Raw genomic sequence first — 27,757 nt, 5'->3', positions numbered from 1 at the left:
GTCTTTTCGTCTTTTCGTGATGCTTGTACTCTTCTTCGTCGTCTTCTTCTCGCCCCCATGACGAGCTGAGAGACGAAGAGCTTCCACCTACCCACAATCGAGAAAGCTACTGTAACCTTCACCTTCAAGATGGCCCTCCGGTCAATCGTCCGGTGCCAGCAGTGCCCTGCCGCAGTTATCTTTGGCAGGTCCTCTGGTACGAGAATCAGGTCCCCAGTCAGCAACAACAAAAGGACGACCATCCGAGGAAGCATTGTCCCGTGAGGTGAGTCCTCTCCTGTAGCTTCTCTTCTCTATTTTGGGTAATCATGGATTGATAGAAAGGCCTCTGGGGCTACGAGAATTTTGGATTTTTTTTTTAACTGTCTTGTGGCATGGAAGCTACTTGGTAATTGTTTAGGACGCTGGAATTGATCAATTTTGCCAAGTGATGAAATTCTTCGATTGATTTTAATCGCGAAGATGAGATGCAGAAGATGGCTCTTTGTGATCTTCTTCATCTTTATGTTCACAGGTTATTCGAATTCCAAAGCACCTCGCCTGATGGACCCGCTTCAGTTGTCGGGTGTCCGAGCTGTGTTGCTCTCCTGCTTTCTTCTCCTTCCCATTGCAGTCTTTTGCTCGAGCATCAAAGGGCGGCGAAATGAGGTCATTGTCGCAAGGAATGGAGCTGTGGCCACAGATGACCGCAGATGCTCGAGAATTGGGAACGACGTCCTGCTTGATGGGGGTAATGCAATCGATGCTTCTGTGGCTGCAGTGCTGTGGGTGTTGTTAGCCCTGCGGCAAGTGGCATCGGTGGAGGAGCCTTTATGTTGGTTCGACTGAGCAGTGGAAAAACTCAAGCATTTGATATGAGAGAAACCGCACCATCATTAGCTTCCGAGGTAATCCTGTTTGTGCCTCCCCTGTCTATTCCTGCAACTCGAATCTCTTGTGAGCTGATCAGTTATGAAAAGCCAACTTATTGGACTGAAGCTCAGTTGCAGTAGTTGTGAAATTGTGATGGATAACTCAATTCTCGAGTATCTTCGTTCCAGTATAAGACTGTATGGTTCCCTTGATTTGATCCATATGGAGATAGCTCTGACTCTCTGGGTTCCGCTTTATCCTATAGCTATTGAATAGAGGTCTCAGATTAAGAACTTGATGCCCTGCACAATTGTTTGTCTTCTATTTTACATGTCATTCTTCAGTTGTTTTCTGCTGTTGATATTTCTCTTTCTCATTCCCCTGCTATGCAGAACATGTATGGTGGCAATTTGACATTAAAAGCTAGCGGGGCCCTCTCCATTGCGGTTCCCGGGGAACTTGCTGGCCTCCATGAAGCCTGGAGGCAGTACGGGAAACTTCCATGGAAGAGGCTCGTGAGCCCTGCTGAGCATCTTGCTCGCAATGGATTCAAGATTTCTCCATATCTTCACATGCAAATGAGCACAAATGAAGATGGAATTCTAGCAGATAAGGGCCTCCGTGAAATCTTCACGTCAAATGGACATCTTTTGGGGGTGGGTGATATATGCCGTAACAGAAGACTTGCAGAGACTCTGAAGAAAATTTCTCAATTTGGTATTGGGCCCCTCTATAATGGATCAGTTGGATTTAATCTGGTGAGGGATATCCGAAAGCTTGGAGGAATAATCAGTATGGATGATTTGCGGAGTTACCGATTTGAAGCTAGAGAACCAACTGCTGCTAGTGTTCTTGGCCTTGAAATACTGGGGATGCCACCCGCATCCTCTGGTGGAGCTGCAATGATACTTGTAAGCCTATATAGTCCTTTTTTTCTTTTTCAATTGATCGTTTCTATTATATTCACCTCCAAAGGCTTATGCACCTATTCTCCCAGATTCTGAATATTCTTTCCTTATATGGATTTCCCTCTGGCATTTCTGGCTCACTTGGTGTACATCGAACAATTGAAGCTCTAAAACACGCCTTTGCAGTTAAGATGAATCTTGGCGATCCCGAGTACGTCAACATCTCTGCAGCTTTCTCGGACATGATGTCTGTTAGTTTTGCCAAAGAGTTGAAGAAGACCATTTATGATAATATGACCTTCAGTCCGGGTCATTATGGTGGCAGGTAAGTTAGTCTGTTCTCACAAGCTGGATGGCTGATGCTCGCAGTTCGTACTTACTTTTGTTTACTGTCTGTTGTTCCTCATATCCTTGCTTTCTCTTTGTTTTTGTTTCCTGTATTGTTAAAAGGTGGAATCAGATACATGATCATGGGACTAGTCACATCTCAGTTATAGACCGTGAATGTAATGCGGTATCCATGACCAGTACTGCGATCTCGTACTTTGGGGCATGACTACTCTCACGAAGCACAGGGATACTCCTCAACAATGAGATGGATGATTTTTCCATCCGAGCAAAGGCTCTTCCAATGTGCCACCACCAGCCCCTGCCAATTTCATCCGACCGGGAAAGAGGTCATTAACTTCCATGTCACCAACCATTGTCCTCATGGTGCATATCTCGATTTTCCTGATAGCTTTTTAAAATGTGGAAAGAGATGGCCTGACAATCAATGTGAAGGGATGTCACCTGCTCCAAATGAATTTGGAATAACATGCAAAAGAAAAGTTTAGTATAATAAGCCAAATAAGGATAACTGGGAACTTTCACCGGAAAGATCATCTGGTGTCCAATGATTTCCACATGATTCTTATTTTCGCAAAGACCATGATTTAGTGGGCTAAATTTTGCTGTCTTTGCTAGAGGACGGGCGTCTTAAAGCAGTGATCGGGGCCAGCGGTGGGGGCATGATCACTGCAGGGACAACGGAGGTCTTTTTGAACCATTTCGCCAAGGGAATGGACCCTTTCTCTTCCGTGATTTCTCCAAGGTTTTATCATCATGTCCATTAGGAACCAATAATTAGAGCTTCTAGCCTATCACCAGTCGCTCTTTACTGATCTCTCAGTCTAAAAGTTATCGTGGGTGCTTCCTTCTGGATGCAGCTCATCCCGAATTTGGTGTATTACAAGAATTGGACGACTGTGAGTGGTGACCACTTCGGGCTTCCTGAGGACACAAGGACAGACCTTCGGAGGTAGGGCCACGTCCTACAGAGCCTTGCTGGCGGAGCAATCTGCCAGTTTGTTGTCGCAGAATCAGTAGCCGAACGGGAAGCTTCAAATGCTGGCGGTGGAGGATATTCTAATGGAGAGAGCTTGTGGCAGTTAGTGATCCTAGGAAGGGTGGATTTCCTTCCGGTTTTTGAAAGAATCATGTCGTATTACAGAAACTGTTTCTCCCACAAATTCTTAGGAAATAAATATGAGAATAATTTCTACTGTAAATGAAGAAGTTTGATTTCTTTGTGTCTTTCCATGCTGAAGCTCAATCAGCAGGGGGATCTTCGATGATGGGCGAGGCCGGGTTTGTCTAAAGGCAAAGGTTGATATTGCTATAGCAGTGCTTGATCTCGAGCACGTCTCGTTCAAAAACAAAATGCAAATGAATGAGAATACAGGAGAATCTTGGCCTCAGGCTGTACTTGCGAACTCCTTGAGCCCACTCGAACTCTGCCACAACTGACTGACAAGTTCTGGTCAAGCTCGAAAGAGTCGAATCAGATTATAGCCCAACTATTGGGCTAAGATCGAGTAAGTAGCTCACGATTGGCTTGATTCAAGTCGTAACCCTGACATAACTTTGCTGTAATAAGAAATTAAGGGTGCGTTTGTTTTTCAAACAATGTTCAACTCAACCCCACTTATCTTCAATTCAACATCACAATCATTACTTTTTTTAAAAAAAAAAAAAATTTAACCATTCAATTCAATTTTTAATATTAAATTCCCTCAATTATTCATTACTTTTTCACAATTCAACAACACAATCATTACTTTCTCTAAATTATTTATTACTTTTTCATACTTTTTCTCATAATTCAACAACACAATCATTACAAACCAATTAAAATCAAAACTCAACTTAACTCTAAATCCAAACGCACTCTAAATGCGTGTTTGGTTTTAGAGTTAAGTAGAGTTGAGTTTTGATTGTAATTGGATTGTAATGATTGTGTTGTTGAATTATGAGAAAAATTGTAAAAAAGTAAAAGTAATGATTGTGCCGTTGAATTGTGAAAAAAATAATTGATATTTGAGAAAATTTAATATTAAAAATTAAATTGAATGGTTAAAAGTTTGAAGAAAAAAGAAAAAAGTAATAATTGTATTGTTGATTTTTGTTGTATAGTGAATAGAGTTAAAGTTAAAATTAAAATTTAAAAAACATGGCCGTAAAACCAAATGAAGAATTTGAAAATGGTGTTGGGCCAATTATTCGAGTGAAATTTTGGAGTTAAAACCCGAATAAGCAAATGGGCCCCCGACTTTTCTGTCTAGGGTCAGCTTGACTGGATTGGAAGGATTTCCCTCCAAAACCGGGAGCTCCATCCGCCATTGGAGGAAGTATCTTCTGCTCTCAGGACAAACAATTTGATGTGTTATACTCAACGCTATGTATCCAAGTTCACTTACTAGCTTTGTTGGAGCTGTTGCTTGCCCTGCAAAAACTGTTACCCGATGGGACCTCCCTGCCCGCCTCCCCCTCCAGTCTCAGATTTCTATGCCCATCTGCTCCAGACAGGCCTCAAAAGCCAAGACCTTTCCGTGGGGAAATCCATTCACGCCAAAGTAATCAAGTCGGGTCTTCACCTCGGCGTGTTCTTGATGAACACCCTCATGAATTTTTACGCAAAAACCGAGTCTTTCAGGGATGCCCAACAGGTTTTCGATGAAATGCCCGTGAGGAGCGTTTATTCGTGGAATACGATTCTCTCCATGTATGCAAAGCACGGAATGATCGGTGCAGCCCATCGTGCGTTCTTGGAGATGCCGGAGAGGGACTCTGTCTCTTGGACCACTATGATTTTGGGGTATAATAGGATTTGTCAATTTGGGAAGGCGATTCGATTATTTTCAGATATGATTACAGATAGGACCTCACCGACCCAGTACACGATTACGAATGTTCTTGCTTCCTGCGCCGCCCATCAAGCTCTAGCTGTTGGTAGGAAGGTCCACTCTTTAGTGGTTAAGCTCGGGTTCGGTGGGTGTGTTCCTGTCTCAAATTCGCTTCTGAACATGTACATAAAATCGGGTGATGCAGAAACAGCTAATGTTGTCTTCGGTAGGATGAAGTTGAAGAATACATCCACCTGGAACGTCATGATCTCTTTGCACATGAATCTTGGTACGGTTGACCTTGCTGTTGCTCAGTTTGAGAGAATGGAAGAAAGAGACATGGTTTCTTGGAATTCAATGATTACAGGTTACAACCAACATGGGTATGACCTTGAAGCATTAGATATATTCTCTAGGATGCTCCAGGAGTCTTCTCTGCAGCCCGATAAATTTAGCCTGGGAAGTGCTTTATCTGCCTGTGCTAATCTCGGGAACTTGAGGCATGGAAAAGAAATCCATGCTTATCTTGTAAAAGCTGCATTTGACATCTCAGGTTCAGTTGGCAATGCTCTGATCTCGATGTATGCCAAGTCTGGTCAAGTTGGAATTGCTAGAAAGATTGTAGAGAAAAGTGGGACAGCGGGTCTCAATGTCATTGCTTTCACTGCTCTTTTGGACGGATATCTCAAGCTTGGAGATGTAACTCCTGCGAGAGAAATATTTGACTCATTGAAAGACCGTGACGTGGTTGTATGGACAGCCATGATCGTAGGTTACATTCAGAATGGCCTGGGCAGTGATGCAGTTAAGGTCTTTAGAGCTATGCTCAGTGAAGGCCCAAAACCAAACAGTTATACTCTGGCAGCCATTTTGAGTGGGATCTCGAGTTTGGCCTTGTTAAACCACGGAAAGGAAATCCATGCTAGTGCCCTAAGAACAGGGGCTATCTACTCTGTTTCTGTAGGAAATGGTCTTATAAATGTGTATGCTAAAGCTGGGAATATTGATTCCGCAAGGAAAGTATTTGAGTCGGTGCACTGGAAGAGGGATACCGTGTCTTGGACTTCGATGATAGCTGCTCATGCTCAGCATGGTCTTGGAGAAGATGCCATAGAACTGTTCAGTAAGATGCTTGCATTAGGGATAAAGCCCGATCACATAACTTACGTAAGTGTTCTCTCTGCTTGTGCACACATTGGGTTGGTTGAACACGGAAGGAAATATTATGACATGATGAGGAATGTGCATGGTATTGAGCCCACCCTAAGCCACTATGTGTGCATGATTGATCTGTTTGGACGCGCTGGGCTGTTACAGGAAGCCCGAGGATTCATCCAGGAGATGCCTGTGGAGCCTGATGTCGGAGCTTGGGCTTCACTCCTCTTGTCCTGTAAATTGCACAAGAATCTTGAACTTGCTGAATACGCAGCCGACAGGTTGCTTGCTCTTGATCCTGATAATAGCGGGGCCTACTCGACCCTAGCAAATCTGTACTCGGCCTGCGGGCGGTGGGAGGAGGCTGCGAGGATTAGGAAGTCGATGAAGGACAGAGGAGTGAAGAAAGAGCAGGGGTCCAGTTGGCTTCAGGTACTGGACCGAATCCATGTCTTTGGTGCTGATGACAGTCTTCACCCACAAAAGGATGAAATCTACAAGCTGATGGCAAAGATCTGGAGGGAGATTAAGGAGATGGGTTTCATTCCCGACACGAACTCGGTTCTGCACGATCTCGAGGAAGAGGTGAAAGAGCTGATTCTGAGGCACCACAGTGAGAAGCTTGCAATTGCGTTTGGGCTGCTGAGTACTCCTGAGGGAATGACATTGAGGATAATGAAGAACCTACGGGTCTGCAATGATTGTCACTCCGCGATCAAGTACATCTCCAAGCTTGTAGGCAGAGAAATTATCGTCAGGGATTCGACGCGGTTCCATCACTTTAGGGACGGTTCATGTTCTTGTAGGGAGTATTGGTAGGACTGTGGGGCAGCCACTAATGTTAAGGCGCTTAAAAGCTTACTAAGATTTCCTCGCTGGTGGGTCATCGAGATCATGTCGTACTGGGAATTTCGGGATAGGATGGGCAGATGTCTCAGCATGCGACTCAGCTATGGGAGTCGGAGTGAGGTGTGGCCTTTGCTTCGAGGACGACTATGTATCAGTCGAGTTTTTATTGATAAATCTGTGACCGGATAGTTGTTTTTCGATCAGCCACATCAAAGGTACACGATCACCCTTAACAAATCCTCTCTTTTTTCTTGTGTGATAATACAATGATTTCATTTGTATTTTTATCATAATAAAAAAAATTTCTTTTTGAGCATTTTTTGGAACTAATAATGAAAGATTCCCTCCGCTTACTACTCTTATCATCCAGAGTTTGTTGCCTTTAAAGAATTCTGTACATAAGAAAATGTTGGGTGTCACCCCCAAATTATGAAATACATCTATAACTAACCAAATGGAGTTGGTTCAGACGAAAACAAATTAAGGGTGATATTTCGAAATTCTTAACTTCAAAAAATGTAAAAGCGTGAAAAATTATATGGCAAATGAAGATATCAGAGTCAAATACTAATAGATAGAATGTTCAGTCAGATATCGTTATATTGGGCAGTCAAGTGGATTAAAGGAGGTTTGATAAGAAAGGATTGTCATAGTTTAGGGACTAGTTTGCAATTGGGCGGAACATCTTTTACGGTGGTTGAGGACAAAGGCACTTGGAATCTTTTTCTCTGTCCCGACTGTTGTCAGCCCAGCTCCAGCTCAGCTATCGAAAAGGAACAAAAAAACACAACCTAAAAAAGATAAACTTGGTAAAAATAGAAATTCCACGTCAGCATGTACAAGGAAAATGGGATCCTCCGTAAATGAAATCTCTTCATTAGCAGCTAATTATAGTAATTAAAAAAAATCAAAATATTAATAATCTTGATTCTGTCTGCAGACAGAATCAAAGGAATCCTCTCTCTCTCTCCCCTTGCCGCACTTCACTCTTACGCTTACATGTACTCATCATTTGCGGCATAAAAGCTGAAACTATGTCCTTCTCTCTCTATCTCTCTGTCTCTGTTTCTCTCTGGGGGGATTCTTGATCAAAGGCCATGGCTTTTTGGGGTAGAATCTTGAAGAGGGCCCTCCAGCCTGCGAGACCATCATCAGATGCCGCTGCTCTCTGCAGTTCCTACTCTACAAATGCTCCTCCTCAGCTCCCGCGGTTCGATCACTTGCCCAAGCCGTATAAAGGGCCCTCCGCAGATGCAGTCCTTGAGAAGCGCAAGAAGTTTCTGGGGCCTTCCCTTTTCTACTTCTACGAGAAGCCGGTGAGTCTCAACGTTCACCTGACGTTTTTCATGTGGTTGAGATGTCCTGCTTTTATATAATCTTTTCATGCTTTGTCTGTCCTGTCTTTGGATTTGGTGTAATGTGGGCTTTCGATTGAATGATCTTGTTCTTTTTTCTAAATGAACCTTCTCTGCCCTGTGGCTTGATTGGGTTAGTTTTAGATCATGTATTTGGGGGACCAGAAAAAAGGCTTGTGCTTTCCCCTTTCCTCTGCATAGTATGTCCCTTAGTGTTTAAGATTGTTAGATGGGTTACAGCTCAGGAAGTTCGAGTGGTCGAGACTTATAATCCAGAGAGGAACTGAGAAAGTGGCAGTGAACCATTGCTTATTTGACGGCTACTGTGACTTTGTTCACGTTGACTGTTAATTACAACCAATGCCAATAAACTTGCAGTTCTTTCTTACTAATTTGTTCCGGAGTTATTTTTTGCTCGTATTACCTTATCTACCTTCTTTTCACAGTCTCTGATGATCTTGCTTTTTTCTTTGTTAGCTTAACATAGTTGAAGGAAAGATGCAGTATTTGTTCGATGAAAGTGGAAGGCGTTACCTTGATGCTTTTGCTGGTATTGTCACTGTTTCCTGTGGACACTGCCATCCCGAAGTACTGGATGCAATCATAGAGCAAAGCAAGCTCCTGCAGCATGCCACAACAATATATCTTCATCACGCCATTGGCGATTTTGCTGAGGCATTAACTTCAAAACTGCCAGGAGATCTTAAGGTTGGTTTAATTCAAGTGTTATACCTTTTCGCGTTTTTCACTCTTAAATGATGATGCTTGTTGTGAAGTGGGTCCCAATTGAACCCTCTCATTGATATCTGTGGAAGATAGTAATTTAGATTGTTGAGATGATTCTTTCTTGGCAAAGTTAATCAGTGATTGATTGGGCTGCATGGATTTATGGAATAAGGAGTGATTGAAATAACATAATAGAGCATAATATATATATTTTTTCATTTGGGAATAAGCAAACATGATATTTGTTGTATCATGTTCCTATAGTTTGTGTACTTTCCACCATTCTAAACATTGACCTAGAAGATTATCAAGTCTATATAATATACAGCTAGGGGAGAAATAGGCTTTAGGGAAAAAAAAAAAAGGACCAAAAAAAGAGAGTAAAGAAGAGGCTTGTAGGTAATGAAGATATGGTAATTAGATGAGAAAACTAGTATCGTGTTGTTGAAGTCTGAGAAGTAAAAAAGATCACCGTCTGCCATGTAATTTATAAACTAGCCTGAGTATTGGTGTAGGAGTCAATAACTAGTGTGTATTTCCTGTCTCCACAAAGCAATAGTATGTATTTAGCTTATAGAATTTTTAGTTGCTAGTTGCTTGGTTTATGCTTGTTCTTGTCTTTTCAACTATTTCTCAATGGACAAGTGGGCTAAACTCTACTGACAAGCAGGCACTTTTTCATCCTTGATGGTTTATTTTTGGATAAAAACTATTAGGTTGTTTATTTTGTGAATTCTGGGAGCGAAGCGAATGAATTGGCTACACTAATGGCTCGAATGTACACTGGCAATCTCGAGATGATTTCATTGAGAAATGCATATCATGGTGGAAGCTCTGGAACAATTGGCTTGACTGCTCTAAACACGTGGAAGTACTCAATCCCACAGGTTCATTTATATTCTTAAAAGCCATAATCCCTTGGTTTTCAGTCCAGCAAATTAAATCTGGCCCTGATGATGTTTAGATCTTCATCGGTTTTGCTTGGCGGTTACTACTTCCTAGGCAAGACATGCCAAAGTACTATTGTCAAATGGGATTTACTGTGATGCATTGCAGGGTGAAATCCACCATGTTATGAATCCAGATCCGTACCGAGGACCGTTTGGTTCTGACGCCAAAGCTTATGCAAGAGATGTACAAGATCACATTGATTTTGGTACTTCGGGAAAGGTGGCAGGATTTATTGCTGAAACAATCCAGGTTAGCACATGAGCTATTCTACCTGAAGTTCATTGTTGAAAATTCTCTTCTGCCCCTGAATACATTTGGGATTATAGGGAGTCGGAGGAGCAGTTGAGCTGGCCCCTGGATACTTGAAGCTTGTGTACGATATTGTTCGTAAAGCTGGTGGCGTTTGCATTGCAGATGAAGTGCAGACTGGGTTTGGTCGCACGGGGGGCCATTACTGGGGCTTTGAAACTCAAGGCGTGATTCCTGACATAGTCACCATGGCTAAAGTGAGAATTTTTTTGTGATATGCTTCATTCTTGTCCTAAATTGTGAGATAGCACGAAATTCTTCAGGAGGATATGAGAGAGTCCTGACGTCAGTCTGACGACTTTTTCTCTGGTTCAATTTGCTGCATTGTGAAGAGACTAGGAGTCACTCTAAGATGTGACCCTGTCGCGTGTGTGGGCCTGTGATCTGCTTTGTAACGGCTCCAGTAGATCTTTAATAGAACTTTATCGCTTCTATTATGTGATTCATTTCCTAGTCACCACTGTTTTCTTTCTTTTGTCAGGGAATTGGCAATGGTTTACCATTGGGGGCAGTGGTGACCACTCCAGAAATAGCAAGCGTGATGGCTCAGAAGATTCAGTTCAACACTTACGGAGGCAATCCCGTTTGTTCTGCCGGGGGCCATGCTGTCCTCAGGGTGATCGATAAAGAGAAGCGCCAGGCACATTGTGCCGATATTGGGTCCCACTTAATCAGTCGTCTAAAAGAGCTTCAGCAGAAATACGACAGTAAGTACCTCACTTCCAGTAATACATTCTTTTGATAGTCTTGAAGGAGTACCCTAGATCGTTATCGATATATTCGGTTTCGGTTATTCTTTTCTGTGGACTGAAGATACGATCCTTAAATTATTCTTTGGCACCAGTCATTGGAGATGTGAGAGGCAGGGGCTTGATGTTGGGTGTAGAGCTTGTGACTGATAGGAAAGAGAAGACACCTGCGAAAGCAGAGACATTACATTTGTTCGAAAAACTTAAAGGTAATAAATGGATGACACTTATCTTATTCACCGCAAAGCAATTGTATTATCAATCTTTCCTCTTCGTTTTCTTTTTCCTGATGATAAAATCTTTACGGTGAAGACCTTGGTGTTCTAATCGGGAAAGGAGGTTATGACGGGAATGTTTTCAGAATAAAGCCTCCAATGTGTTTCAGCAAAGATGATGCAGGTGATCTTCTCGTGTCCTTAGGGTGAAACAACAGGAATCTTCTCTTCTTTCTCGTAAATGGCTGTTCTGTTTCAGTGAATATCGAGTGACTGAACTCTTCTCTCTGTTTTTGTTATTCTTTTGGGCCTCGTAAGTGCAGATTTTCTTGTCGATGCTTTGGACTATTCCATGTCGAAATTGTGAAGGATGATTATGTTCGTACCGGTGGTGAAGAAGGCTCTCAACAAGTAAGAGTCTCTGGCAAAATGGCTTCCAAAGCGGCCCTTTCTGATGTTCTTTTAATTTCAAGACAGTTCAGCTGCTACAATAAATTTCTCTTCATTTTCCCTCCTCTCTTTGGTGTAAATTTTGAGGAAATTTCAGGAAAACCGAAATCTCGAATCGAATTTCCATTTTACCTCTCTATAAGCATTCTTTCATATGGTTTTCATGTACTTTCCTCTTGTATAAGCACTTAACAGCCATTACAGAATCATCTTGCAATCAAATCCCGTTAGTAATAATATTTCCCGATGCACGGATAAGGTAGATTCGTCTTCAATTTCTGAGGTCTTCAAAATTCTTTTGATGAAATGTGAGTGGCAGTAATTGACATTATATCTTGAGCTACCATGAAATAATAATGTCAGAAAGTAGATAATAGGAACTGAAAAATAAAAGCACCAAATTCAATTGTCAATAATAACCTGGAAAAATTTACCAGCAATAGTCATCTTTACAAAATGTCTGAACACTCCGTGACAAAAACATGAACCTATGGACCGCTGGTAAGAGGCTTAACTTCAGCCAAAACTTGAAAGGACATGTTCCGAAACAAAATCTACTGCAGCCACGAAAACTAAGTCGGAAAATAGCCACCTCACCGAGCGAATTGCTATCCCAATAATTACAGGTTCAATCTGCGGAGGCCACCTCAAAAATTATCTGCAGCACAAACTCTGTAATAAGAATGTCTGCAGCTGCAATCACAGAAGGATGCTGATAGTGCTGCTTATTTTGATGGCGTTTATCCAGGAACTGATGATGTTATCTCATAACAATGTTCTGCTCCGAGGCTCTTTGCTGAGCGGGTTCCCAGGGGTGAGCCGCTCAAAGAGAACTTAAAGTCCGGGGTCTTTGGAAGTACTCCGCCAGTGCCAGAAGCCCCTGAGCTGCTTGCCGGGTTGTTAGGATTCGGGACATTTGCAGCAAAGTCTCCTGCTGAAGATGATCAGCCTAATGGTCAAAAACAAATATCAAATTTCCCAGCGCGAGAGGTATTTCGTTTGATTTAGCAAAACAACCTATTATGGTCACAAAGAAATCACCTGATTTACAAAGCTGATCAAAGCTTCCAACCTCTTGACTGCCCGAGACATCGGCGGACCAAATGCTGCATAACCCATCCGGCCGAAGGCTGCGGTCTCTGCTAGGGTTTGCTGCAGCTTGTCCATGCCCTGGGAGAGAGCATCCTCGGCCTGTTGGCATGACTGCCTCAAGTTACGCACATCGAAAAATTGCTGGTCGGCTAGAGGATGGAGCTGAGGCATGAGCACCTGCAATTAATATAGCATGAAGTCCTTTTCATTAATAAATAAATAGATATAATACCAATCCTTCTGCTACAAGCTTTAAACTTTAAGATCGATCGGCTCTAGCGTGTCTTCAAAAGTTCCAGTAGCTATCATGTTCGGGTTTAGTGGGGAGTTGTCCATGATAGAATGTAATCACTGTTTATCAGAGTTTGAGCTTTTATATCTGTTGGTAGTTGCAGTAAACTCATGAAAGATCACCTTGAGAAGCTCCGAGGGACGACATCCTCCGATCCAGAGGAAGAAGCGCTGGAACGGAGTCTTCCACAACCCGCACATAATATTGAAAGAGTCGGCTTTTGCAGCGACCTTTTTCATTTGGAAAAGTTCGAAGTAATGCTTCATACTGTTCTCTACGAGCACCTGAAGCTCCAGTTCATTCAAGTGTGCATTCAGAGCATTCCTCAGCTCACACATCAGCCTATTCTGTTCATCTACCCAGTGCCCATATTCCATCTCAAACGCTGCGATTCCTGTCAAAATTTTAAGTACAATAAGCTTCTCACTGGCAAAATCCATACAGTGTCAGAGGAATTGTATGATAGTGACTAAAGCTAGATTAATACCAGAGTTTACCGGTGCCATCAACTCCATCAATGTACTGACCCTGCAGAAACAGCAGAATCCATGAGTCCTTAAAGTTCTTCGAAAAGAATCACATCGATCAAGAATACAGAACGAATGGTTCTTGTTTGCCACCTGCTGAAAACACTTTGCTTCTATCTCCTTTTCGAAGATTCACTTAAACCAAAACAAAAGCAAAAGAACAGAACAGAACCGAACCGAACCATAAAACCAACACCCTTCAATCGCGCTTGTTTGTCACGAAATTCTGGGCAACCCAAACATGACAAGAGACAAAAAGAAAAAGTTTCCTCATCGAGAAAACAAGAACAGATGGGCTCAAAGACCAGACCTTAGTAGTTTTATATGATCACGACAGTTGATGAACTTTCCCGCTCAACTTCTTTTCCCCGTCGCTTGCGAACACAAGGCCGGGAATGGGTTCTTTCTCTCTGAACACGAAGCTCCTTTGAGCCCTCTGTTCATTTCTGAGTAGAGAGAATCTCATGAGAGACGCAGGTGCTTAAAAGAGAGGCTTCCTATGCAACTGTTCTTCCTCTTTTTCTCTTTATTTGCTCTGGCTTTTTCTATCGTTGAGAGATTAAATTAAACTAATTAGCATTATCGATGCCCCTTTTATATCCATTGCATGCTTTACGACATTTATAATATAAACATAAAGACAAACTACAAGAGCTACTTTTCTTTTTTTTGAGGTCATACGCAGTATCTATAGATTTACGGTTCATGTTGTATACAGAGCCAAAAACTGTTCAAAATTCGCAGTAGACTCGTATTTTTGCAATTTATTTGCAGTGTTTAGTCAATTTTGATTAGCCCTTCTTTTTTTTCTTTTTTTTTTTTTTTTAATTGTTGATCATTATATGTTGCATATTAAGTGATTGATTGGGTCAAATATGTGCAATGATCACTTACTAAGTGAAGCTATCATATCGAAAGGCCTAAACTGGTCATCTGACTCATAGTACGAACCTCGAAGTTAAAATAGATATGTATGTTTGGTCATATAAAGGATGATCGAACAAAAAAAGGGGAAAAACTTGTAGGGATGGATAAAATAAGGGATATGATTATGTGTGTGTGGGTGTGTGTGTGTGTCAAAAAGATACATTCGTATTTCCACTACCATATATCTTTACGTATTGCGCGCCAGGTAGACCAGCTTCCTCATTTGTTACTCCTAAGTGGATGGGCAATTAAGAAAGCTCAAAAACTTATAAAGAACCGAATTCACTCGACCGTATGTTGGGCTTGCTAAATTATAGTGAAAACTTAAATATGAAGATAGCATCGAGCGAAACAGATGAGGCAGCCAAATAGGCTCAATGGTTAAATTATGTGATAGATATTTGGGATAAGATTGTAAGACGATGAATATAATCAGAATATTTCCAGAAACATGAATGGATATAATAACATCCAACTGGTAATCTAGTGAATGTGCGCGCTACATATGAATGCTAATCAACGTCTTCGTGGACATGTTCATGTCTCAAACAAATTAAATGGAAAAAGAGAACTTATATTACATATTATAACATATAGAATTAATCATGCATATGTTATGTGTCCACTTCAAAATTTATGTGTGAATATAGATATATGATAGCGCTATACGACTTCATGTATGCGTAAAGATTTGTATTGTGCACTTTTTTAACGTTGATTTCTTTTTTTTTTACCCCATATGGCATGGGTAACTAATCAGAAAAGCAGTTTGGGTTCAATATATATAATCAATTTATACTTTCGGAAAGAAAACTTGTTGTTAATTAGAAAGGTGAAGATTAATTAATTGGGATGGAATGAATAATTAACCAATTATATATATGAAATCCTTGTCAGACGATCCAATTAAATCAGCCAATTTTTCCATCAATTTGTGCGAGAGTGCGACTAATATAAGGTGCAACTTGTCTTCTTCATTAATTTTAAACTAAACCCAGTTCCTCCCCCACTTTCTAACCAAAATATAAAATTACATAAAGGTCTGACCCAAAAAAAAAACATAAAGTGGTCTTTCTTTATGTTTTAATCGGATCGGCCAGGATATCATCTTAAGAAAGAAGAGGAGAAAGAAATCCCTAATGCAATAATGTATGTTTCAAAGTCTCCCTTTTCAATGGACGTGGATTGTTGAGGTGATTGAACGTTTATTTTATTTAAGTAAGATCTCGATTTCGAATCTCGTTAATGGGGAAAAATAAAAAATCCATTCCTTAGTTGGCATCGACTGGCCTAACTCGAACTGAATTAGTCGATGTCCATTTGGCTTTCGAATACCTTGTTGTGCACAAAGTAAAAAAAAAAAAAAATGTTGGCTAGCCAAATTTCTTGAAAACACTAGTAATCTCTCTTTCCCCTTTAATTTCCTTTTTTTTCCCCCTTTATTGCGTTGATGAAAACAAAATTTTCAATATCAAATATTATTTTTCACAAGGGCATTAATAATTTTAGAATTTCTTGAAACATGTGAATTCACTACTGGTTTGACTTCTTTTTATTTTTTGGGGTCACGTACTTGAAATGTTCTCTTGCATACGTAACCAAGTTGACTGTAGGAATCATGATGAACTGAAAAGATGATGAATATGTTCTCGTTGATGTATCTTATCCATTACATTTTCTTTCTTTAGAGATGACATAAATCAGCATGCACATTAAAGAAATAGCATTAGCATTAATATTCTTAGAATTTCTTGAAACATGTGATCATGCCACGTATTTTCAAAATCGTGTTATTTATATATTGCATATATATGCGTCCTCTTTAGTGTCAATATATCCTCCTTCATGCTAGGACAAATGAGGACAAACTGACCACTTACTCTTTTGCACTTGGACTTATTGATCACGAGTTCCATACTTGGCCTCAACTCAACTAACATGAGATGCACTTTAACTGCTCTCAAATTAAACTAGGGTGTGATGCAAGCTCACACGGTCTAATCCAGTCGAGCCGGGTCGGTCCACTAAGAAATAAAACTCTCTCAGCGTGTATTTTCTGTATTCACATGGACTCGAACTCGAGACCTTGCTTTTATGGTGGTATTTTGAGATTATTTATTTCCTAGTTCTTATAAATAGACTAGTTATTCTATGTATTCAATAAGTCCGTAAGAATAAAAACTCCCGTTGTTTAAATTTACGAAAGATTCTAAAATGGAATCCCAACTCGTGTTCCATGGTGAAATATTAATTTCAGCTATTAAATTTTACCAATTTTTGATTTTATCTATCCATTATTTATACATTTTACCATAATATTTCTGGTTGTTTATATCTTCATTTCATAATTTTCTCCTACAAGACTAAACCACTATTCTCGAATCTTCCTGCCACATGTACCAATCACATTCATCCACGTCACCAATCATCGCCATGTCACTGAACCGGACCATAAAAATGGCTACGAGCCCTCTCCCGTTGCTGTTCCCGAACTATCGATTTTTAAAGAAAACCAGTCTAATATAAGCTGGACATGTTAGCGACGCGTCATTGATATGTAAGAGATTCTTAATTTATGTACACGTCAACAATACGCTATCGATACAAAAGCAACCCTCCAATTATATTACATTAAAAGATCTATAGGCAAAAACTTTGTCTTTAATATTAAAAGAACTATAATAAAATTAGCATTCCAAGATGGAACATAATTTGTCTTTAATCTAATTGCACCTTCTGCAAATAATTTATTAGAAATAACCAAAAATACAAAAAAAGGTAAATTGCACTGGTGGTCCAAAAAGTTTTACAAATATTTCAATATGGTACAAAAAGTTTCTTTTGCTACTTGATGATACAAAATGTTTCAAAGTTGTTTCAGTATAGTACAAACCGTTATCTCGCCATTAACGCCGTCAAGCCGTCCTTTACAAGACTGTAAATTTTGTACCATCATGTAACTTATGAAAAACATTTTGTACTATTAAGTTACAACTTCAAAACATTTTGCACCATTATGTAACGTCCCACAAAAATCGATTTTGCACAATCAGCGTCGACTTAACGGCGTCAATGACTAGATGACGATTTGTACTATACTGAAACAACTTTAAAACATTTTGTACCATCAAGTAGCAAAAAAACTTTTTGTATCATATTGAAATATTTGTAAAACTTTTAGAACTACCAATGCAATTTACCCAAAAAAAAATCTAAAAAGCTTTCTATTTTATTGACTAGTGCACCTTTTGCAAATAATTTATTAGAAATAACCAAAAGTACCCAAAAAAAAATCAAAAAGCTTTTTATTTTAGTGACTAGTCAAATCGGAGAGAGGGGAGCGGACTGATTCCTTCGATGAGGAGGAGAAGTACTGAGAGAGTGAGAAAGGAGGACTGATTTGGGTTTTAGGGGTTTCAAACCCTGTGCCCGGGACGGATACCTTTCGGTATTAAGGGTTTCAAACCCCTTGCCCGGAATATCAATTGGATTTTTGGAGATTTGGGCGATATATGAAAATTTCAAATACATACTATAGATGGATCTTCCGTCTCAAAATTTGGAATTATCGATGGAATTCCCGTCTCAAGTTTTACACAGGCTTTTGCCGGTATATAATCACTAGTCACTATTTATAGTTTTAGGGAGGTGCCTGTATAAAGCGTAGAAGTTCAAGGGCTAAACATACCGAATGCAAGACTAAAGCCGACTGAATATAAAAATGCAGAAGGGCAATAAGTATCGAGGAATAAGTTGAGGGACTAGACAAAATAAATTAAAAAAAGTTTTGGTACGTAAGGTAGGCGAGCTTCCACTGCTATGAATTCCCGTTGACAGTCTGCGTTGTCTGCCCTGTCTTTGGATTTGGTGGAATGTGGGCTTTCGATTGAATGATCATAAGTTCCTTTTTTTTTTTTTTTTTTTCGATGGTGTCCAACTCCGTAACAACTGACTAGTCCATCGGATGGTGCATTATACGGCCTGAGGCCCGCCATGAAATCCCAGATGCCGACCTCCGAGAGAATGGAATCCAGAACCTGACCTACTACTTGTTGTCAGCTTATCAACGGGTTCAACTCCTCGATGGTATCATGGGTTCTTTTTCTAAATGAACTTTTCTGCCCTGTGGCTTGATTGGGTTAGTTTTAGATCATGTATTTGGGGGACCAGAAAAAAGGCTTGTGCTTTCCCCTTTCCTCTGCATAGTATGTCACTTAGTGTTTAAGATTGTTAGATGTGTTTTTGTTCAGGAAGTTCGAGTGATCGAGACTTATAATCCAGAGAGGAACTGAGAAAGTGGCAGTGAACAGCTGGTGACTTTTTGGCTGATTTGCAACGTAAAGATTGATTGCTCTGTGCAGACAAAAGTAGTTGAGGGTGCTACCTTTTTTCCATTGCAAAATTCATAGGAATACAATAAAAAAGGAGAAATGCTGTATAAATTTTGGAATAAGAACTTTAATTCTTTTTTTTTTTTTCCTGATGAAGTGTGTTAAAAGATGACCCAAGATTTGTTCTTTCCAAATCGGTGTAAATATATACGAGCACTTTGTGTTTCTCTAATATTAACAAGATTTTACTGATATATGGAAAATGAGTCTGTTGGTGATCTGCCCCTGAGTACATTTGGGATTATAGGGAGTCGGAGGAGCAGTTGAGCTGGCCCCTGGATGCTTGAAGCTTGTGTATGATATTGTTCGCAAAGCAATTGTTCTATCAATCTTTCCTCTTCATTTTCTTTTTCCTGATGATAAAATCTTTATGGTGAAGACCTCGGTGTTCTAATCGGGAAAGGAGGTTATCACGGGAACGTTTTCAGAATAAAGCCTCCAATGTGTTTCAGCAAAGATGATGCAGGTGATCTTCTCATGTCCTTGGGGTGAAACAACATAAATCTTCTCTTCTTTCTCTTAAATGGCTGTCCTGCTTCAGTGAATATTGAGTCACAGAACTCTTCTCTCCGTTTTCGTTATTCTTTTGGGCCTTGCTTTTCTTGTCGATGGTTTGGACTATTCCATGTCGAAATTGTGAAGGATGGTTATGTTCGTACCAGCGGTGAAGAAGGCTCCCAACAAGTAAGAGTCTCTGGCAAAATGGCTTCCAAAGCGGCCCTTTCTGATGTTCTTTTAATTTCGAGACAGTTCAGCTGCTACAATAAATTTTTCTTCATTTTCCAGCCTCTCTTTGGTGTAAATTTTGAGGAAATTTCAGGAAAACTGAAATCTCGAATCGAATTTCCATTGTACCTCTCTATAAGCATTCTTTTATATGGTTTGGATATACTTTCTGCTTGTATAAGCACTTAACAGCCATTACAGAATCATCTTGCCATCAAATCCCGTTAGTAATAATATTTCCCGATGCACGGACAAGGTAGACTCGTCTTCAATTTCTGAGGTCTTCAAAATTCTTTTGATGAAATATGAGTGGCAGTAATTGACATTACATCTTGAGCTACCATGAAATAATAATGTCAGAAAGTAGATAATAGGAACTGAAAAATAAAAGCACCAAATTCAATTGTCAATAATAACCTTGAAAACTTTACCAGCAATAGTCATATTTACACAATGTCTGAACACTCCGTGACAAAAACATGAACCTATGGACCACTGGTAACTCGAAAGGACATATTCCGAAACAAAATCTACTGCAACAGCGAAACTAAGCCGAAAAATAGCCACCTCACCGAGCGAATTGCTATCCCAATATTTACAGGTTCAATCTTCGGAGGCCACCTCAAAAATATCTGCAGCCCAAACTCTGTAATAAGATGTCTGCAGCTGCAATCACAGAAGGATAAGATAGAGCTGCTTATTTTGATGGCGTTTAGCCAGGAACTGATGATGTTATCTCATAACAATGTTCTGCTCCGAGGCTCTTTGTTAAGCGGGTTCACGTCGGTGAGCTACCCAAAGAGAACTTAAAGTCCGGAGTCTTTGGAAGTACTCCCCCAGTGCCAGAAGCCCCTGAGCTGCTTGTTGGGTTGTTAGGATTCGGGACATTTGCAGCAAAGTCTCCTGCCGAAGATGATCAGCCTAATGGTCGAAAACAAATATCAAATTTCCCAGCGCGAGAGGTATTTCGTTTGACTTAGCGAAACAACTTATTATGGTCGCAAAAAAATCACCTGATTTACAAAGCTGATCAAAGCTTCCAACTTCTCGACTGATGCTCTATCACTCATCTGGCCGAAGGCTACAGTCTCTGCTAGGGTTTGCTGCAGCTTGTCCATGCCCTGGGAGAGAGCGTCCTCGGCCTGTTGGCACGACTGCCTCAAGTTACACGCATCGAAAAATTGCTGGTCCGCTAGGGGATGGAGCTGAGGCACGAGAACCTGCAATTAGTATCGCATGAAGTCCATTTCATTAAGAAATAAGTAGATATGATACCGAGCCTTCTGCTACAAGCTTTCAGCTTTAAGATCGATCGGCTCTAGTGTGTCTTCAAAAGTTCCATAAGCTATCATGTTCGGGTTTATTGGGGAGTCGTACATGATAGAATGTAATCACGGTTTATCATAGTTTGAGCTTTTATATCAGTTGGTAGTCGCAGTAAACTCATGAAAGATCACCTTGAGAAGCTCCGAGGGGCGAAATCCTCCGATCCAGAGGAAGAAGCGCTCGGACGAAGTCTTCCACAACCCGCAGATAATATAGGACACGTCGGCTTTTGCAGCGACCGCTTTCATTTGGAAAAGTTCGAAGTAATGCTTCATACCGTTCTCTACGAGCACCCGAAGCTCCACTTCATTCAAGTGTGCATTCAGAGCATTCCTCAGCTCACATATCTGCCTATTCTGTTCATCTACCCAGTGCCCGTATTCTATCTCAAAAACTGCGATTCCTGTACGATAAGCTTCTCATTATCAAAATCCACACAGTATCAGAGGAATTGTATGATAATGACTAAGCTATATTAATACCAGAGTTTACGGGTGCCGGGAAGGTGAGATTTGCAGGATCAACTCCACCAATGTACAGACCCTGCAGAAACGGCAGAATCCATGAATCCTTAAAGGTCTTCAAAAAGAATCAGATCGATCAAGAATACAGAACGAATGGTTCTTGTTTGCCACCTGCTGTCTAGCTCGTTTAAACTCTTGCTCTAGCTGCATAAGCTTTATACGACTCGCTTCGAGCTGCTGTACGTAGGCCTTTAGAGCACATAAATCAAATGGTAATTACTTGGTAAAACTTTTTGTCATAAAAATATGAAAATTTTGTCGATGTGAATGTTCATACCTTTTTGCGCAAACGGCTTTTACGTGCTGCCTCTCGGTTCTGCGCAAGACGTCTTTGGGTCTGTGGAAGTTAAGGTTTATTGTAAAGGATATTATACTCATGGAGTTTGTACTCCACAAATTATGGACAATTTCCTGGCCAAGAAAACTTAAGTAAATGGAAGCTTATCTGACTACTGATCCCAGTGGGTGCTTTCCATTATTGGAAACTGATCTCACAAAAGTAAGATCGAAGTCTCTAAAGGGAAAAGCACACGAGATGGGATCACTAAAACTTGTCTTGTCCTACCTTATTGAAACTTCTCGTCGATGCCTCTTGGTCGTACCTGTCGATAGGAGTTGCCATCGTTCCGTGAGATGTATCCTCAGACTGGAGAAAACCGAAGCCCGGGATAGCAGTTTAGTTCCCTTAGATGGCATACCCTCCAACATGATAGCATAGCGACTAGAAAAGCACTTGGAGACAGATCAGTGAAAAAGGAGGCACACCTGATTGTCCAAGTTTGTCTGTGCTTCCACAACAAGAGAAGCGGGAGGGATATTAGGGGTACAACTATGTTTGAAGTTGTCCTCCCACATCCCCATTTGGTTAATTGGCTCGTACATTGCTATCCTTCTCGTGGACATGAAATGGGTCGAAGTGGAGTTCATGATCTTTGGAGGCCGCCAAATTCATGCAAAATTCACACGTCAAACGACATATAACATCTGTTTCACGTTGGATCAGATAACTTGACGCGGTTTAAAACTTGCAAAAAATTAAGAAACAAACCGGGGAAAGGAACCGAAAGAAACAATTAACGATCCGTTCCGCAAAAATGATCAAAGAGAAGAGGAAGGGGATAGAATTTCTTAGTTTCACTTCCTTCAGTTAAGTCATCACATCATAACCCCTTGAACGAAATCAGTTGGAATAAATTCAAAGAAAGTTCAGCTGAACTTGGATGTGAAGAAAAACTAATAAACTCAGTACTCCTTGACCCAATAACCGGTTTTCTTCGGCAAATCTAACATGACGTATCCGGAAGGAGGAAAAGATAGGAAACAGTTCTCTTCTGATGAATACCAAACTGAAAACACTTTCCTCTGCTTCCATCTCCTTTTTGAAGATTCACTTATACCAAAACCAAAGCAAAAGAACAGAACAGAACAGAACCATAAAAACAACACCCTTCAATCACGCTTGTTTGTCACGAAATTCTGGGCAACCCAAACATGACAAAGAAACAAAAAGAAAAAGTTTCCTCAATGAGAAATCAAGAACAGATAGGCTCAAACACCAGACCTTAGTAGTTTTACGATCACGACAGTTGATGAAGAACTTTCCCTCTCAACTTCTTTTCCCCGTCGTTTGCGAACACAAAGCCAGGAATTGGTTCTTTCTCTCTGAACACGAAGCTCCGTTGAGCCCTCTCTGCATTTCTGAGTAGAGAGAATCTCATGAGAGACGCAAGTGCTTAAAAGAGAGGCTTCCTATGCAACTGTTCTTCCTCTTTTTCTCTTTATTTGCTCCGGTTTTTTCTATCGTTGAGAGATTAAATTAAACTAATTAGCATTATCGATGCCCCTTTTATATCCATTGCATGCTTTATGACATTTATAATATAAAGATAAACACAAACTTCAAGAGCTACTTTTTTTTTTTTTTAAGATTAGACGAAGTATCTACAGAATTACGATTCACGTTCTATACAGAGCCAAAAACAGTTCAAAATTCGTAGAAGACTCGTATTTTTACAATTTATTTGCAGTGTTTAGTCAATTTTGATTAGCTCTTTTTTTTTTATTGTTGATCATTGTATGTTGCATATTACGTGATTGATTGGGTTAAATTTGCGCGATGATCACTTACTAAGTGAAGCTGTCATATCAAAAGGCCTTAACTGGTCGTCTGACTCATACGAACCGCGAAGTTAAATAGATATGTATGTTTGGTCATATAAAGGATGATCGAACAAAAAAGGGGGGAAAAACTTGTAGGGATGGATAAAATCGGGGATATGATTATGTGTAGGGTTATGTGGCATTTTGACAGGGGGTGGGTGTGTGTGTGTGTGTCGTGTTACATGACATGGAGCAGTGATGAGCTGAGCCGTAAAAAAGATACATTCGTATTTCCACTACCATACAGCTTTACATATTGCGCACCAGGTAGACCAGCTTCCTCATTTGTTACTCCTAAGTGGATGGGCAATTAAGAAAGCTCAAAACCTTTATAAGGAACTGAATTCACTCGACCGTATGTTGCCTTACGTCCACGGGCTTGCTAAATTATAGTGAAAACTTAAATATGAAGATAGCATCGAGTGAAACTGATGAGGCAGCCAGATCAGCTCAATGGTTAAATTATGTGATAGATATTTGGGATAAGATTGTAAGACGATGAATATAATTAGATGGGCATGACAAGGACAACGATTCCAACAATGGCTTGGTTGGGCAAATGGCAAGTTGCTGAATTATGGGATGATTGGGATATTAGGCTCATCATAACTTTTTGCAGTCAATGTCAGTTCATATATGATTCATGTATGAATTAATGTGTATGTATGTGTGTGTGTGTGTGTGTGTATATATATATATATATATATATGTTACGTCAATAAGAGCATACAACTTGCAGTTGCAACTTCTCCTTCCTCACCATAAGGAATGTCATGATTGTTTCGGAGAGATTTCCATGCAAAGAGGGCTACCATATAATATACCAATCTATACATTGACTCCCACTAATGCATTCATTTTACTTATGTAGTTTCCACATGATTTAGAAATAAATATTTACTACCTAGTCTTCCCCGCACGTGCTTTGCACATGCAAAATTGCTTTGACATCTTTGTGTAAACTCTAGAATTTTTATTTAAAAAAAAAGAATTCGATTTTTAATCCTTACTAAATTTGTTGATTTTTAAAAATAGATAGTAAAAAAGATAATGTAAGAGAATTTTGAACTAACAGAGACTAGACTAGCAGATTATTTTTTAATTTTTTTTTATTAATGAGAGATTTTAATAGTTTATGTATACAATAAAATTTCACTTCAGGAGAAATGATGAAGGTTACCAAAAAAAGAATTTCCTTCAGATAATGGTAAATTGTACAGTAAAATACTATGAAATGAATATATACATTTTTCATGTATTTATCAGATAAATTAGAAAAGAAGTATATCTGAGGTATAAACTAATATTTTGTCTAAGTCAAGAAAATAAATTAATTACTAATGACTACAATGCCCCGATCTATGTATAATTTGATTTTTAGTTATGGCGATGACGATGTTTTGTGAGTTCTACAATTCCGTCCCATAACGCTGTACCATATGACACGTATCAAATTTAATCTAAGATCGAATACTTATGGCGCAAATGTTAAGAAAAATTCATATTGTTATTACCAAAAGAAAGGAAAATAAAAAGGGGGGGGGGGGGGGGGGGGGGGGGGGGGGGGGGGGGGGGGGGGGGGGGGGGGGGGGGGGGGGGGAAAGAAGAAGGGCAAATGCGCCACATATGGCAATGGCATGCACGGCCTAATTGCAGATGTCAGCTCGGATTGCAAATTAATATTCTATGCAATTCTGTGTTCTCATTGGACGCTGTTACATCATGTTGGGATTGACTTGATCCCCACAATTTATGAAATAATTCACAAATTTTTCTTTTATGTTTTTGTTTTTTTGGCTTCTCAAGTTATAAAATTAGGCCGGGCTGGCCCTTGGGGGTCGTACAGAGACAAGAGGATTGTGACCTCAACCCCAACAAAGTACAAAATCGCTGCTTCTGTTCTTCCCATCTTTTCATACATCATTTCCTTCCAGATTGTGCATAATTGAATTGTTAAGGGAAATGTTTTTCCTATCCAACTCGCTTCGGGACGTTTCAAGGGCCCGTAATGGTCGGATTTGTCGGATGACCTGACCCCATGCTAAACAAGGTGCCATCTGATGGTGGTGGGGTGCTCAAACCATCCCGAGGCGGGATAGGAAAATTTCCAATTGGCCAAAATAGATTAGGCATAACATGTCTTTCAGGTTTCGCTTGGATCGAAAGAAAAGGTGATATACGAACGTGAATTGATTCAAGTAGTTTGACGTTTATCCCTCTTGAGTTCGAGTCTTATGGATAGAGAAAGTCTGTGCTAGAAGAATTTTATCCCTTAGTGGATTGACTCCGCGCGAACGGAATTAGTCGAGGCTCACTGCATTAGTCGAGAACCATTGAATTTTTTAATATTAAACTGCACACCGTATGAGAAGAAAAAAAAAAAGAAATGATGATATACGAGGGGATGCGAGGGAAGGAATTTTAGTGTAGCGGTATTAGGCACCGCCTCAGAATCAAGAGGTACTGAATTAAATTCTCACGAGTAAGACTTATGTGTCAATTCATTTCACTTATTTCTTATTTTTGTACAAGGTCATGAGCCTTCATTTACGATGGAAATAAATGGCTCATGTTTACTTTTGACAACTAACTCCCTAGCATTTGAATCAAGTTGTGATTTATAACACCTAAAATTGAAATTTTGGTAATCAACACCCCTAATTGCGTGACTGGAAGAAATTACCGCCCTTAACATAGAATATTTGGTCTAATTTAGTCCGTTTACATATATATTTTGTACAAGTACCTTCCAATAGATTAAATTTACTACAAATCAGGCCCATGGACGTCTCTTATGCAGGTAAAAAAAAAAATTACGACAAGTCAATACTAGTTTATTTTTCGTTCATTACTTTTCTTACTGAAAAATATAAAACTCATTAATTTTTGCTTAAGCTCATTAAGAAAATATTTAGGCGGAAAATATATTTAGGAAGTTTCGGATCTTCGTCAAAAAAAAAAAAAAGAATTTCCGAATAGCTCGTCCACTTGTGAGACGAAGCAAAAACTATCAGTGGCTCCAATATCAGCTACACATATCATTGACCTAGCTTGATGAAGTAAAACAATCGCTCTAATTCTCTTCAACACGCTTATCCATCTTTTCTTTGTTATGGTCATGGAATCATATGATACAACTACACATGATGCAACAGGCCGGTTGACGTATCATGGAAATGTCTGATATTTCGCAGGCCATGTTCCACTTACGGGAATACTATCGATAAAAAGCATTGCATCATATTCGAGCTGCAATAAGTCAATATTGCAATCACATTAGATGAACAAAACTAAAAAGCGCACCTCTCGTGGTCCCTCAATAAAAATCAAACTCAAGCAGTACATACAGACTTTTTGGAGTTGAAAAAGATTAAATTGAGAGAGGTTCGATCGTTACTTGGCGGTAATAAAAGTTTAGAGCATATAATCCCTTTCAAGATGCGTAGATCTTTTTCTTTCTTTTTTTTTTTTTAACACTGCTGAGATCGATTTTATCCGGGAATTAGAGAAAGAGAGGGGGAGGAAGGCCAGGAGAGTAATTGGAATCTCCGATATTTGATCCTTCACTTACGAGTAGGGATGTGAAGTAGCCCTAACCTTTTAAAAGACAATAGAATGCTTTGAATCAGAGATTATTCTTAACAATTTGCTAAAAGCATCATTTGCTTGCAGAATATTTCCAGAAACATGAATGCATATAACAACATCCAACTGGGAATCTAGTGAATGTGCACGCTACATATGGATGCTAATCAGCGTCTTCGTGGACATGTTCATGTCTCAAACAAATTAAATGGAAAAAAAGGGGACTTATATTGAATATTATAACATATAGAATTAATCATGCATATGTTACGTGTCCACTTCAAAATTTGTGTGTGAATATATGGTAGCGCTATACGACTTCATATATGTGTAAAGCTTTCTAGTGTGCACTTTTTTAACGTTGATTTTTTTTTTTTACTCCATATGGCAAGGGCAACTAATCAGAAAAGCAGTTTGGGTTCAATATATATAATCAATTTATACTTTCGGAAAGGAGAATTTGTTGTTAATTAGAAAGGTGAAGATTAATTAATTGGGTTGGAATGAATAATTAACCAATTATA

General features: G+C 39.8%; 4 protein-coding genes and 1 pseudogene across 7 annotated transcripts; 3 read left to right on the top strand and 2 right to left on the bottom strand.

The window, feature by feature from the left end:
- The first annotated feature begins 1 nt into the window (after nucleotide 1).
- On the top strand, nucleotides 2-3,327 carry LOC116199104 (annotated as a pseudogene).
- A 1,036-nt stretch (nucleotides 3,328-4,363) lies between these two features.
- LOC116199080 (pentatricopeptide repeat-containing protein At2g22070) lies at nucleotides 4,364-7,244 on the top strand. The gene has a single exon (XM_031529374.1). It carries the CDS (start codon nucleotides 4,544-4,546, stop codon nucleotides 6,896-6,898), a length of 2,355 nt encoding a protein of 784 aa, XP_031385234.1. The 5' UTR covers nucleotides 4,364-4,543; the 3' UTR covers nucleotides 6,899-7,244.
- A 638-nt stretch (nucleotides 7,245-7,882) lies between these two features.
- Nucleotides 7,883-11,920, top strand: LOC116199081 (alanine--glyoxylate aminotransferase 2 homolog 1, mitochondrial). The gene is made up of 9 exons (XM_031529375.1): nucleotides 7,883-8,244; nucleotides 8,761-8,991; nucleotides 9,726-9,896; nucleotides 10,066-10,209; nucleotides 10,287-10,466; nucleotides 10,751-10,976; nucleotides 11,114-11,227; nucleotides 11,331-11,417; nucleotides 11,557-11,920. Exons 1-9 carry the CDS (start codon nucleotides 8,026-8,028, stop codon nucleotides 11,598-11,600), a joined length of 1,416 nt encoding a protein of 471 aa, XP_031385235.1. The 5' UTR covers nucleotides 7,883-8,025; the 3' UTR covers nucleotides 11,601-11,920.
- A 144-nt stretch (nucleotides 11,921-12,064) lies between these two features.
- On the bottom strand, nucleotides 12,065-14,132 carry LOC116199084 (transcription factor TGA4-like). 3 transcript variants are annotated; one of them, XM_031529380.1, is made up of 5 exons: nucleotides 13,905-14,132; nucleotides 13,555-13,595; nucleotides 13,190-13,461; nucleotides 12,725-12,952; nucleotides 12,065-12,614 (listed from the first exon to the last, which is right to left on the bottom strand). In XM_031529380.1, the coding sequence occupies exons 2-5, from the start codon at nucleotides 13,580-13,582 to the stop codon at nucleotides 12,507-12,509; spliced, it is 636 nt and encodes a 211-aa protein (XP_031385240.1). In that variant the 5' UTR covers nucleotides 13,583-13,595; nucleotides 13,905-14,132; the 3' UTR covers nucleotides 12,065-12,506. The 3 variants fall into 3 exon arrangements, with proteins under 3 accessions (XP_031385240.1, XP_031385238.1, XP_031385239.1); XM_031529378.1 differs by having other exon boundaries at nucleotides 12,065-12,632; nucleotides 13,905-14,131; XM_031529379.1 differs by having other exon boundaries at nucleotides 12,065-12,617; nucleotides 13,905-14,131.
- A 5,881-nt stretch (nucleotides 14,133-20,013) lies between these two features.
- Nucleotides 20,014-23,308, bottom strand: LOC116199082 (transcription factor TGA4-like). Of its 2 annotated transcripts, none has more exons than XM_031529377.1 (9): nucleotides 23,050-23,308; nucleotides 22,254-22,418; nucleotides 22,054-22,134; nucleotides 21,766-21,825; nucleotides 21,600-21,677; nucleotides 21,447-21,507; nucleotides 21,096-21,367; nucleotides 20,652-20,843; nucleotides 20,014-20,559 (listed from the first exon to the last, which is right to left on the bottom strand). In XM_031529377.1, the coding sequence occupies exons 2-9, from the start codon at nucleotides 22,413-22,415 to the stop codon at nucleotides 20,407-20,409; spliced, it is 1,059 nt and encodes a 352-aa protein (XP_031385237.1). In that variant the 5' UTR covers nucleotides 22,416-22,418; nucleotides 23,050-23,308; the 3' UTR covers nucleotides 20,014-20,406. The 2 variants fall into 2 exon arrangements, with proteins under 2 accessions (XP_031385237.1, XP_031385236.1); XM_031529376.1 differs by having other exon boundaries at nucleotides 20,652-20,858; nucleotides 23,050-23,305.
- Between the last annotated feature and the right edge of the window lie 4,449 nt (nucleotides 23,309-27,757).

The sequence above is a fragment of the Punica granatum genome, chromosome 3 (assembly GCF_007655135.1).
Source record: "Punica granatum isolate Tunisia-2019 chromosome 3, ASM765513v2, whole genome shotgun sequence".
In the NCBI taxonomy this organism is placed as follows: domain Eukaryota; kingdom Viridiplantae; phylum Streptophyta; class Magnoliopsida; order Myrtales; family Lythraceae; genus Punica; species Punica granatum.
Note: the sequence above shows the minus strand (reverse complement) of the source record. Positions and strands in the feature narration are given on the sequence as shown.